The sequence below is a fragment of the Dermacentor albipictus genome, chromosome 6, assembly GCF_038994185.2.
Source record: "Dermacentor albipictus isolate Rhodes 1998 colony chromosome 6, USDA_Dalb.pri_finalv2, whole genome shotgun sequence".
Lineage (NCBI taxonomy): Eukaryota > Metazoa > Arthropoda > Arachnida > Ixodida > Ixodidae > Dermacentor > Dermacentor albipictus.
The window spans coordinates 9,044,708-9,059,013 of NC_091826.1; the positions used below are offsets into that span (position 1 = coordinate 9,044,708).

The following is a 14,306-nucleotide window of genomic DNA, read 5'->3' on the forward strand; positions in this document are numbered from 1 at the left end:
TTCCGTGTCGTCGGAAGCGGCCGAGCCGGCTGACCTAAGCCTAACGTCGACTTCGGCGTTTCCGAACGCCGCTTCGGTGCCGACGAACGCGGCTGAACCGAGCTCGCGTGCTCAACGCTTCGACGCGGTGTTTTGCGCGGAGTGCGCGGGGCGTGAAAAGTACTCAGACAACATTAAAACTTCATTGGCGAAGAAGTCCGCGACTTCCCGCAAGTTCGAGCTAATGAACGTCGGCGCAGCAAGTAAAGACGACTTTCTGAGCTTTTTTGTTTGTTTTTTTTTTGCCAAGTACCAATGCAATACAGAGGTTTTCACAATCTTTACATGAACAGATTTCTTTGAGTTTGGTGTTATTGTGTTCAGTAATGACTGGGCTGCATGCTAAAGCATTAAATTTTTCCGTGTGATAGGTAAACAAAAGTGGCAGAGTAAGCAAAACTTTGAATGCAATTTTCTCAGCTTTGCTTTTTCGATCAAATGCCTTTGCCTTACAGAACTTTTCATAATGTTTGCATCAACTGATTTTATTGAATTAGGTATCATTTTTTTCAGTAAAACCTCAACTACATCCTAAAGCTTTCCATTTTTCATTAAACCCATTAGACTAGCAATTAGGTCAGATGTAAGCTAATTACTCCCGCATTGTTTTTTTCTTCCGACTTTGTTATTCATTCATGACCTATATGATCACTTTTTAAAAATTTCTTTAGCTTTAGGATGTGCAGTGGGCCCTTGGAAATGGCAGCCATTTTTTGAAACTAGTTTTTTTAATTAAGAAATTATCATAATGGCCCGTAAGAAAAGACCTATGTGGGATGAATTATTTTGCAATATCTTCATTTATAGATGAGATATATAAAATCTGAATATATATTTGGGATCAGCATTCAAAGATATATCTGCATGCCAATTTTCAGGAAGATATGTTACGAAATAAAAAAAAAAGTTTTCAAGACCCTCATCCCCCCTTAAGGGGAGAGGGATGTGGGAGTCCTTCGGTCTACCGGGGCGCAGTCGCTGCTGTGCCTAAGGCTCCGGACTTATTCGCCATTGCGAGGAAAACCTCTCCCAAATGCCTACCCCTCGACCGCGCGCCGTTTTCCCCGGGCGCCGCGGCCGCGTCCCGTGACGTCATGCTACGCGGCCCTGCGATTGGGTCGTGGGGCGTGACGTAGGGAAGAAGCCCCGACGGGGGGGCGATCGCCGTGCGCGGGAGAGTCGTGCTGGGACAGGGACGAGCGCCGGTCACGAGAGGCAAGCTGCAAGGTACGTGAGCGACCAGCTATTTGCGTCCCCCAACGCCCCGGCCTGGGGACGTTCACGTGCTTTGTCAGCTTGCGTAAGTGTGGCTTGCTGAGTGGCTTTGCGTTCCGCCCTTGCGGTAGTCGCAGGTGCTCAGTGCGTCACATTTTGCGTGTCCGAACCGTCGCAGACCATTGTCGACGACGGGAAGCGCTAGGTAGCGTTTGCGAACGCATTTCGGCCCGCGCGCGTAAACCATTGTTCGACGCGGCGTGTACCCCGCCTTCCTCGCCATCGGGAACCGCGGGCGCCGAGTGTACTCCGTGTGTTTGGGTGCAGTCTGGCACATGTTGGCCATTGGGGATCAATAAACGCCTTAACTGTCCTGGACGCCGTGTGTTCCTGGGAGAGCGCCCATGCGTACGGCCAGAGCCGTCCAGGTCTTTCGGCTCGGTGCTCGAACCTGCGGTGGGTCTATCGCCGTGCGCCGTCGTGCCGCGTCGTGAGGCTCCACTTCTCGGGGGCCACTTGGCGACGCCGTGCGCGGAGACGTACTGTGAGCCCACAACATTCACTAATGCACCAGCTAGAAAAGACGCTGTGTCATGACGTAACAGTGCACTTCTCCAGGTTTGGAAACCCACAGGCGTCTACAGCTCACACCTCCAATGCATGTTGTGAGGCCTTCTGGTCTCAAAGGAGTAGTGACCACCATTGGTTTAACCTTAGCAAGCCACAGGGCCGCATCAGCTGTTGCCTCTAGCGCGACGCTTCACACGTTCTCAGGCCAGGAGGGGCTAACTGAGTAATGCACGCAAGAACACAGTATTGCCGTGAGTTGACAGAAACCGTTCATTATCTCCGACAGCGCAGCGCCCGACACTGCACAAACAGCCGGTCCTGGGGTGGTGCAGGAACCAAAGCAATCCCGCATCAAGGCAAAAATGTAGACAGGGGTGCCTATAGGACGTTGCAGCAAGAGCGCAGGCTCAAGCTGGGACACGCCGCTAAGAAAAGTCCCGGTGGCTATCCTACTTGCTTGTTGTCATGATAACCAATGGGCGAACTCATCAGAGCTCTGGCAATCTCCTTTGGCTTGGGCGTCCAATAAGTGAAGCTCGGCATGGGCGGGACCGCTAGGCACCCGTTCTTCGGCTTAGTGTCCGGAAGAGATCAGCACAAGGTATGCTCTCTCTGCATGGGTGAAGGCATTGTGCGCGAGCTCAAGTCCTAGTCGCAAAGGTGTCGGCGTGCGATAGGAAGTATGTACATGCCTATTGAAGTCCCGGAGGTAAGAGAGTCGCTCCCATCAAGAGCCGCCGACAGCCGCCCATGTCATGACGCAAACCATTGTAAGTGGAGCTCCACCACTGATAAGCAGTTGCGTGTAGGAAGGGGTTGAAGTGTAAGAATGGCAGAACAGGTGAGTGCACCCGCACAATAGCACTGGTGCATTCCTCAATCCCCACAAGGTTTACATGCGCTCATGTGTTCCTCTTGAAATTCCTGACATGCATGGTATTCCTGGCATGTCATGGTGCATGCACCTATGTGCATGCACCATGACGTGTTTGTAAATGGATATTTGGGCCACCAGAACAACCTGGATGACTTGTCTGAAAGAGGAGACTTGGCAGCATGAAAGAAAGCGGGCTCCATGTAGACATTTTTCGTTATAAAAATAAAGAAGCCTTGTTGACTTTGCTTTTTGTGCGTTCTACGTTGTAAGTACCCGCTGTAATGGCCCCATGGGTATAGCTTTCTGTAAGTTGGTGGAAGAATGGAGGTGTTATTCTCACGTACTGTTACTCCATTCTGATGGGGGCAGAATGCAAAAATACTCAAGTACGAAGCTGTAGGTGCACATTAAAAAAACCCAGATTGGTAAGAATTTAATGGGACACTGTCCACTATGCTGTTTTTAATGACCCCTGTGTTGATTTGGGATGTCAGATCTTGTCAGATCTTGTTGTATGGATCTCACTTTGAATAATATGAATGATCACATCCATGATAATTAGGGGTGGGAAAATACCCATATTCGAAAATGAACTATTCGGCATTTTTTAATAGCAAAACTAACCAAATATTTTGCAGAAACCAACTGCTAAGTCTTGGTTACTGTTCTTTGTCTGCTAAACAAAGTGTATCGCAAATGATCAGAAGTGAAGTAGCGACAAACATTTTCAAAGCAATGCAGAAACAAAATGGGTGTAATGCAAGCCTTGTTAATGGTTTTATGGCTGAAGCCTACATGTCAATCTGTGATTTTTTTTCTTGTGTGTCATTTAGTGTTATTGGTTATGCATTTAGTCATGCAGCATTTTATCTTTTATGCTACAGCCTGTGATGTTTTCCTTGCAACAGGCCATGTTGTATGTGTCCGTGTGGCACAGGTCCTTTAGCAACCTTTTCCTTTCTTTTTTAACAACTTCTGTTCTAAGGGTGGCGCTACACAGCTGACCCTTAAAAACATGAACCAATGCCAGCTTCCCCAGCTTACTATACTTCTTTCTTATTTTTTGGCAACTATTTATTTATTATTTTTGGAAAGGTAGTCATGCAGCAGCCATTCATTCTTGGAAAGCCAGTTTGCAACCAGGCCCTCAAGATGTTGAAACGCTACTCCTGCAGTTTTATAAATGACAGTTACTAATCTTGTGTTTAAAACTGATCCTAATTGTTCATGATAGCTGTATTTTTTGACTAGTCAATATGAGTGTGGTACCTAATTATATGGAAATAAATATTTCTGTTGTAGATATGTGCATCTGCATTTGGCTATTCGCTAACCCGCCGTGGTTGCTCAGTGGCTATGGTGTTGGGCTGCTGAGCACGAGGTCGCGGGATCGAATCCCGGCCACGGCGGCCGCATTTCGATGGGGGCGAAATGCGAAAACACCCGTGTGCTTAGATTTAGGTGCACGTTAAAGAACCCCAGGTGGTCAAAATTTCCGGAGTCCTCCACTACGGTGTGCCTCATAATCAGAAAGTGGTTTTGGCACGTAAAACCCCAAATATTATTATTATTATTATTTGGCTATTCGCTATTTGATTTAATGTTGGACACTTGCTATTTGTATTTTATTCATATTTGAAATGTGCCTTGTCAGTGAGGTCTGTGCTTTGCGACTTTGCAACGACATTGCCTGCGTGGCACCTTTAGTGATAAGCACTTGCGAGCACACTTAGTTGTTTTCTATGTGATCCCAGTGCCTGGCAAGAGGGGCGCCTGCGGCAGCCCAGTGTCTGGGAAGCAGTGCGGCCACTGCTGTCGGGTGTGGTGCTGTTTGTGCTGGCCCTGAGCTGGGCAGTTGCATCTCCCAACGACGTGCTGAGTCATCAGCCGCGCCTTTTCTACTTCCTCCTGGGTACACTGTTCTCCAACATCTCGGTGAGGAACACCGTCCCCCACTTTAAGCTAGCTTGCCGACTACTTAATAGAGCTCCAAGACCAGTTGGTAACACCCCACAGTTAAAGGTAATCGGCATGTGGGAATCTTTTTTAACTATTGAGAATTGCACATTGCAGCATCTGCGTACAAGGACATCACATGTTCCACATGTAACAGCCCTTTCCTATTGCCCAGAGCCCCTGCACCCACCTCTCACATTTGTGAATGTCTATAATCCCCCATATTCTACCACCATCCTCTCTCCTCTCTTTCATTTTTCTTTAATTCTTTCCAAAACGCCATGAAATTATTCTTAGTGGAGACTTCAATGTCCCAAATACCATCTTGGGATACCCGAACACTCTGCACCCTGGCCGCCTTCTTCATGCTCGCACTATGCAGCACTCATATACACTCAATACACCAGACACACCCACACGAGAATGACACACAACACAACTCTATGCAATGCCTGACCTCACCTTTCACCATGGCCACAATCCTCCAGAGACTTGGCAAGTCCTTTCGCACACCCTCCTATCTGACTGACTCACAAACCCAAAAATTTTATCACCCAGACAAACTGGGACCTCTTTTGCCACATGCGAATCTAGGAGTCAACTCCCAACCATAATGTGTGGGTGGATTTGCTGCAGCGAACGGGGTCCCAGGCCACCACTACAGAAGCTAGCCCTCTGTTGGTCCACCCCAACCCACACCTCATGCGTCTCTGGAGATGCCATAGACTGTCATCGCGCATTCATACCCAACCTCACAACACCCAGATTAGACAAACTTTAGACACCCTTAACACTACTCCACCCTTAACACAACAAATTGGAATAGCGTATGTAATTCTATCAACTGTTCCCTCCACACTAAATCAGCCTGGTTTCTCCTCTGGTTCCTCCTTGGCCCTCAACCTGCTCCTCTCCCCACAATCCAAAAGCATCTCTCCGAGCAGGGTGCTACTTCCCTTCTTCAGCAGGTCACCGATATGTACAGTGAAACCTCATTAAACCGTAGTTGGCCGGAACTCGGAAAAAGTATGTACTACACTGTAGTACTGCTTAACCAAAATAGCATGAGATCGCCCACTTACCTGTCAAAAACAGAACTCAGAGAGAGTGCGATGAAAGGGCAAAAACATGCAGTATATTTATTTACGTCATGTGACAAAAGTCTTGTTATTTTCGTTTGATGCCACGGTGGCCTAGCAGTGATGACAGCAGCCTCAAACTTGCTGAAGCTGCAAGCCAGCTTTTCAGCCAGCCCCCTCTTCTCGGCAAACACTCGCAGGGAAGATTCATTGTTGGTGGTGTATATTCTCCATGCAAGGGTGCGGTAGCACTGCAAAAGTCGCAGGGCACTTTTTTCATTGCAGGGTGCTGTTCTCGTCGCGGCGATTGCATTCATAAGGCTGACGTAATATGTAGCTTCTGCCATTGTCAGGCCTGAATCACTCGTGCTGTCACTTTACGTGTCATCCTCATCACCATCGTTAGGCGACACTTCGCCAACAGAGGCATCGATGGCGAAAAGACGAACCTCGTAGCCAACATCTTTTCGTGGTTGCAGCAGAACTGCCGAGCAACTTCTTCACATTCCATATGTCATGCACCGTAGTCAACGGTAACTGTTAATCCCGGTCACATGCCAGTGCCGACTTCTTCGTGACACATTCGATAGCACGGACGAAGTCCAATTTTTCTTCTATGATTAGCACCCGGTGTTTTTCATCCGAGCTTCTGCATGACGTGAGTTGCACGCTGCCAAAATGATGTTTATGTTCATGTGGCTTCACACATAAATGCACAGGGCGCTTAGAGGCCCTTCTTCCTATCTCTGAGGCTTCTTGTTCTGATGGCCGCCCGATAGGGACGACGCAGCACCATGATTATGCAATGAAAAGTAGGAACACTACGTGTTAAAGGGACACTGAAAGCAAATACTAAGTCAAGCTAAAATGATAGATTAAAGGTAGAGAATCTCTAATACCCCTGACACACGGGCACTCTAAAGTCCTTTAGGTAAGGGGACATCTACCGGAAAGGCGTTCAAGTGCAGTGACACACGACAAAGGAGTATCTCCTTTACGGCAAAGTTCCTTTTCGGGAAAGGAGATCGCGCAACTACTTTTCGAGCGGAAAAGGAGTTACTCTCGCACACAGCGTGCACAACTCGTCAATAGAAGGAAACCTGCCACACAACTACGGTGCCCATAGGTATTTTTTTTACCTTGCGAAGATGTTTTAATTGTTAGCGGTAATACAATTTGTCGAATAGTGAAGATTTCCTCTAGCTATACTCTCAAACGCTCGCATAACGTCGCTAGTGCTGCCATGTTGAATTCCGGCAGTGTCATCGTTGTTTGCTGCGCGCAATGTGGTGTGTTCACGTCGCGACATGGAGATTGCACAATCAGCGCCCGCAGGAAATACCCAGAAGAAACCACAGTTGTTGGAATAACATATTGAATAAAATGCGTTACGCCTGCGCGCAAAAAAGGAAGGGACGACAAAGACGTGAAAAAGGACGACAGAAACGTGGGCATCACCAGAATAAACAGCACGCACAGCAAAACACCGGCTGCACATAGTTGCTGGACCAAGTTAAATGGTTGCTAGCAACGCAAAAACGCGAATAAAATAAACAGCTATAAGCATTACTAGCCATCAACAATGAACAAAATATATTTTTTAGGTTCTACAGTACCTAAGCGTAATTAAATACGCACCTTTTTAAGAATGTTCTCTCTCTTGTGGCTATAACAGCCAGCGCTATTTTTCTTGCGGCGTTCATCTGAGGAACTACCTAAAGAAGTTCACTGCGGTGCCGTGTGTCATCGGCGCAACTCCTTTCTGCAAAGGGTCCTTCAGAGTAGCAAAAGGGGTTTACTGGAAAGGACTTTAGTTTTGCCCGTGTGTAAGGGGTATAAGGCATCAATATTATCATGAACAGAACCTTAATTATAGAGAAATTATTATAACATCCATAACATCTGCAAAAACATCCTCATATTTTATTATAAGATTAAATTAAATGCTACTTGTCCAGTTCCATTTCATGTTTAGAAAAAACAACTAATTGAAATTCCCGTTGACAACGACGCAGGCGGTCAAAATATTTCGTTTTCGCTCAACTCTGCGCCGCCCACGCTTTCGCATTTCAATGTTTCCCTGATCGCATAGTGCTGCGCTAGTTTTGCTGGTTCGCAAAACTCGCACAAACTGTACGTAGCACAGAATTTGACTTCCATGTGATGTCACGGGGTGCTCGAACAGTCTACTCCACTTGACCAAAAAAAGCAGCTGCACCGGTGAATCTGCTGCTCTGTCTTGGCTCGGTGCTGCCGTCTGTCAGGCGCTGTTTTACTCACTAAAGGAAGGAAGAGCGGTGTTGGCGTATCAGTCACCCCTCTCCCGGTTGGGTGGCGGGAGATTTGAATTTCGAAAAAGGTATTCGGACCCTTCAGATACAGTTTTCTCGTAAACTAAGTATTTTCTTGGCACGAAACAAGTGTTGCGAGGTTTCTGGAATGGTATTTAAACAGTCCACATCGACTTAGTATTTGTTTTTAGTGTCTCTTTAACCGATACATACGCAATAAGCTGGTGTGGTTTATGCAGACACAAAACGCATTATGTTCAATGGCCGCTGAGTTGGGGAATTGACTTTACTACTTTTAAAGCTTTACTGTTTAAGCGGGTACAGTTTAACAAGGTTTTACTGTACATCCTTCCCCCACACCCTTCCCTGTACCCTGAATACGCAGGTCCTCCTAATAGCGCTTTGCGTGGCCCTTTAACTCTACGTGAGCTAGAACGAGTGTTGACTCAAAACAGGGCTGGAACCACTCCGGGTACAGACCACATCACCTATTCCTTGTTGAAGAACATGCCTGATCTGGACAAAGAATTTCTTTTACACAATATAAGTGAGCATTGGACCACCGGCACTTTTTTCGATGAATGGACCTCTTCCATCATCACTCTGTCACCTCAAAGCCCTGCAAGCCCACCACCCTCTCCAACCTGAGTACCATTTCACTCAGTTCCTGTGTCTGGAAAACCATGGAACACATGGTACTCAAACGTCTTATGGATCTTCTTGACGATACTCACTTCCTTCTGCACCATCAAATTTGTTTCCGCCCCCGCCTATCTACACACGACCTCTCTCTTCTTCTCCAGGAAGCTTTCTTACAAACTTTCAGGTGTCAAGTTTATACATTTGTCACTGTTGACATGCACAAGGCCTTAATACCCTACTTCATGATCCCCCCATCAAGACACTGGCTGTGCTGTGATCCAGACTCTATTCTTCTGTTTCTTCTTTTCTCCACACCCAACAACACAAGTTCTTACTCAGGGCCGTGTTATCCCTGCCCATCTCACTCACCCGTGGGACACATCAAAGAGCCGTGCTCTCTCCAACCCTTTTTAATCTCTGGCTAGATACTCTCGCTTAGGCCTTGTCCAAGATTCTCCACCTACAGTCCATTCTCTGTGCTGATGATACAACCCATTGGTGTCCTCACGGGTCACTGGGGAGGTGGAATTGACACTGCAGTCTGGCCTCAACCTCATTTCCAAATTCCTTTCCTGCTTCAGTATGCAAGCAGCTCCAGAAAAATCTGAGATGCTGCTCCTTTTTGCTGCTAAGTACCAACAATCTCTCAACCCTCTCCTTTCTCCGTCTCGCCGATACTCCCATCCCCCACATGCCATCTTGCCAGGTTTTAGGCTTTGATCCGACCAATGCAGTCCACGATCACCACATGCCACCAAGTAACTCACTTAGTCCGACGAGTGCTCGAGCAGCGCCACAGGCTTGACAAACGTAAAGCTAATCAACTTGCAACAGCCTTTGCCTTGAATAGAAACTTTTTACTGCACACTTACGCTGACACAAATGCATCGCATTCTGTCAGCTTTAACCCCACAAAGCTCTATATACCATTTTTGATATGCTGAATTTGATGTTAAAAACATTGCTTTAAATGCTGGAAACCCAATTAGAGCCCACACTAGCATTTCTGTTATGCCAGCGGGAGTTTCCAGTAATAAATGGTTAAGAAAATCAAGTAGTAATTAAGTAATTACCGAAATTAAGTAATTACCGAAATAGCATGAGATCGTCCACTTACCTGTCAAAAATGGAACTCTGAGAGAGTGTGATGAAAGGGGAAAAAAGATGCAGTAATATTTACTTCACGCGACAAAAGTGTTATTTTCGTGTGATGCCGCGGCGACCTAGAAGCGACGACAGTGGCCTCAGACTTGCTGAAGCTGTGAGCCAGCTTTTCAGCCAGCGCCCTCTACTAGGCAAACACTGGCATGGCAGATTCCTCGTTGGCATTGCATATTCTCTGTGCACAGGCGCAGTAGCGTAACAGAAGTCGCAGGGCACCTTTTCATTGCGGGGTGCTGTTCTCGTCGCAACGATTGCATTGATGAGGCTGATGTAACACACAGCTTCTGCCACTGTCAGGCCTGAATCGCCCATGCTGTCGCTTTCCATGTCATCCTTATCACTGTTGCTAGGTGACACTCCGGCAACAACAGAGGCAACGATGGTGAAAAGTCTAACCTCGTAGCCGACGTCTCTTCGTGGTCGCAGCAGCACTGCTGAGCAACTTCTTCGCATTCCAAAAGCCACACACCGTAGTCAGCAATAGACTCATGTCGCATTCGATAGCACAAACGATGTCTAATTTTTCTTCTATGCTAAGCACCAAGCGTCTTTTTTATCCAAGTTTCGACATGACACGAGTTCTCACGTGCACGACGCCACAACGGGCTCTGCACAGTGCCAAAATGATGATGTGGCTTCACGCGCAAACGAACAGGGCGCTTGGAAGCCACTGTGCCGATCTCTGAGGCTTGTTCTGTCGGGCTGCCCGATGGAGACGACGCACCGCTGTGTTTGCGCGACGAAAAGTGGAAACACTACGTGTTAACCGATACGTACGCAATAAGCTGGTATGGTTTATGCGGATACAAAACACATTATGTTCAATGGCCGCTGAGTCGGGGATTTGACTGTACTACTTTTAAAACAAAACTACTGCTTAAGCGGGTACAGTTTAACGAGGTTTTACTGTATCAGCATACTCTCCATGGCCAGAAGTAAAAGTGCAAAGGGTGTTTTAATTTTCTGTTATGTGGATTGGCGTTCTTTCTGGGGTTATACACTCTCTATAAAGCTGCCCTACATATCCCGAAGCACACATCCACAGCCAAACTATACAGAACATTCCTATTTTCTTCCCCTAGCGCCTCCAAAGGGATCTACAACTGGGCCGCCTATCCAGCTCTGCGCAGGGCCATTGGCTACTGCAGCGAGCTGGCATCTGGCTCGTTGACTTTCCTCTGCACGCCCCTCAACGACCCCTTCCCAGCAATCACCGCTGTGGCCCTATTTCCTCAAATGTGACCCCACATCTTTATGAGGGATGAAGGCAAACTCAAACTCACTTCCATGAACCTTTCTCACCAGGCACCGTCACATGCAACGTTGATGCAGCCTATTAGGAAACTAATGGCTGCACTGCTTGTGTCACAATGCCCCCCCTTGACGTTCCCATCGCTTCCACTGCTGGCCCCTTCTCCCTTCGTACCTACCCTCTATCCTTTGAATTGGCCACAAGCATTCATGTAACAAGAACTAACCCTTCTCCCTCCCTCTCCTCAGTATTGCATTTGCTTGGACTCAGTGGCAGTAGTCCGACCTCTTCCCAACAGACTCCCCGAAAATCTTTAACGACCTTTCGAACGCTCACTCCCTTCCCTGCTTTGGTCACTGTGGTGTGGGTGCCAGGTCATGTAGGATTACCAGCAGTCACCTCGCTCATGAGCTTGCCCGCAAGATTAATAGCCAGATGCTGGTGATCCCCTGGCCTTACCCGGCTATAGTGGATGAGGCACTTTTATAGGAAAACTCTAAAGCCCTGGATACATGGAGCGAACTTTCAAGACGAACATCAGCCAGCACAAATAGACACGGTGGGACGACGCCAATGGTTCACTGGAATAGCTTACATTAAGCAAAATACAGGTGGAAGTCGCCGCGTATTTGTCAGTGTTGCCAGACTCTAGGGATGAGTTTTTTGCATAAGAAAAAAAAATACTACATAGACATTTTATTGTATTATTTGTTGTTAATGACTAAACAACTTGGAAAAAAGTTTCATAGTGGCGCTTACAAACGATTTCCACACATTTCGTTGAGCTGCAAGTGTTGTAGCGGGCTGGCTTTGCGCTGTCTGGCTACGTTGAGCGGTGGCACGGCGGAGAGCAGGCGTTGCAGAAGGTTTTGTAGTTTTCCAACTGTGACTTTGGTTTACTTTGTGTAAAAGCTCATTGTGGTCATTCATGTTTACTTCAATTTCAGCTCCTGTTTTAAAGCCTCCTCCAACAACAAGCTTTTACTACTGCAGCCGGAGAGGATAGAATTATCGGTATTTGGCGTGAAATGGGCCTGTCGGCGGCTCTCATTCTCGATGCACTAGGCATTCCGTGTGCCGCCTGGGCCTACACAGATGCAAACAGCCAGAAGACCAGGCACGGTCGGCTTCTAACTATAATCTGTCGTTGCTCTTTCCCTCAAGGCACTCGACCAGAAGGGACTTATAGTTGTAGTAGATCAGGGGTGGTTTCTGACCAAAGAAGCACAAGACCAAGCTTAGCGAGCACGCGTGCCAACAGTGAAAAATAAAAAATAAAAATTGGAGGACGCTTAAGCTTCGCCTTCAAGAGTGGAACGCGATAGCGTTCCCGTCGACCCGCCAATGGGTGTAAGACAATGGGCTACAGGGCAGCCATCACTTACGAGGCGCCCCGCATCAGACGCGGTGAGCGTCGAGCCATATGGTCGAGCAACGCGGCGTTCGGCGCAGCAATGAAACGTGCGCCTGAGCAAGCGGAGCGAACCAAAGAACTCGGTATCCCGGAGGGGGAAATGATGCACGCCAGCCAAACGCCGTGATCGGCACGGGCAGAGAGATAGAGAGATAGTGATCTAAAGAAAGGAAGGACGCTTGATTCTGCGGAGGGAGCGAGGCGAAGCGTTGTCAGGGGAGAGAGTCCGAACCGCGACAGCTCCAATGCGCGCGTGGCGCGCCATCTGTCGGGGCAGCGCCGTACATGGAGAGGAGGGGCTCTTCTGTGTTTGCCGCAAGATGGCTCTCCGTGTGCGGAAAGCGCAGAAGAAATGCAGCGAAACGCACTTCGCTACTCGTGTAATTGCGACTTCTGTAAGTTACATGTTCATAATTACCTATATACACCACAGTATAACTTTCCACGGCTCGTTTCGAAGGCAACACCGCATTCACTAGAGGCGCGTTTGTACCTTTTGGAAGCATCGAAATCGTGGCTGAGTGGTAGCGTCTCCGTCTCACACTCCGGAGACCCTGGTTCGATTCCCACCCAGACCATCTTGGAAGTTGCTTTTTATTTATGGAGTGCCTGCCGTGATTTATCGCTCACGGTCAACGCCGCAAAACGCTGACGCCGACACCGACGCCGACGACACCGGCTTTTCTGCGACACGAGCTCCTTAACGCTATCGCGTTAAAACAGCTTTGGGCGCCAGGAACGAGAAACCGTTTCGTCCTCTATACCCAAACCCATACGGGCAGCACCACACACACAAAAAGTACAATAATAAGAAAAGCATTACAATTCACACACTATTTTGCACCATCAAACCTTCGATCTGGTTGGTAAGATAACTGCACCACACTTATAATTATTATCTGTTTCGTGAGCACCTCACTAAAGTTTGTAGACTAAAAATAAGTTTACACAAACTTGTACTCATACATTCAATATCCAACTGTAATTATCAACAAGAGCTGAAACTGCGCGGCCAAACTAGCCCAAACGCCTACGTTCTATCGCTTCAGCGTGACCGCGCAATGGACACTCCGGTAGAAAACAAAAATACACAAAAACCAACCAGCTGCCGGAAGTTGGATGGAGATGGATCGTCGCGACGCCTGGTGAGCGCGCGAGGCGCTCCGACAGCGATTTCGCCGGGTGGCGTTTCTGATCGGACCAGGTAGCCGGCGGGAGTCAAATTTTTGGACGCTGAAGGGAGAGCGTTCGCCGCTGAGTGTATATCGTCGCCTGGACAGCGGTTTTCTGCTCCATGTATCCCGGGGTTTAAGCATTACAAACACATCCAGCACTCATTGCAGATTCTTCTACCACCGCACCCTTTCCTCTCCACTGCCCAAGTAAACACCCCCGGTGCCATGCAGCTCAACACTTTGATCAATCCAGTGCATCTATAACTTTATTGCTACCGCTTCAACCTCTTGTGTTCAAGCTGCCCTCTACATATACAAATGTAGAACACATCCTTTTCTCGTGCACTACAGCCCTGCAATGCCCTCACTACCCTTACCCCCCCAACCGCCGCCACTGGTGGTTGGCGTCGGCAGCCTTCGCCGACCAACTGGCCACAGTCCTCTTGGTGGAGGAATATCTATAGGTCTTATACTTCCGTCAAGCAGCCAGGTTAAGTGCACTTATGGGGAGTACACATCGGGACCTTGACTGACACTTTAGGGTACGCAGTGCTAAGCGGGAAAACGGAGCACACTCACAGTAAACAATATGGCGACAGAAGAGCACATTTTTGAAGATGTAGACTCAAAAG

General features: G+C 47.9%; 1 protein-coding gene across 2 annotated transcripts in view; it reads left to right on the forward strand.

Annotated features, from left to right (window-relative positions):
• LOC135896444 (ethanolaminephosphotransferase 1) overlaps nucleotides 1-14,306 on the forward strand; it is a 48,566-nt gene that overhangs the window by 27,307 nt on the left and 6,953 nt on the right. For both annotated transcript variants that reach the window (XM_065424819.2, XM_065424818.2), the window contains exon 7: nucleotides 4,456-4,636. In XM_065424819.2, coding sequence (XP_065280891.1) covers nucleotides 4,456-4,636 — 181 coding nt within the window. The remainder of the gene's footprint in view (nucleotides 1-4,455; nucleotides 4,637-14,306) is intronic.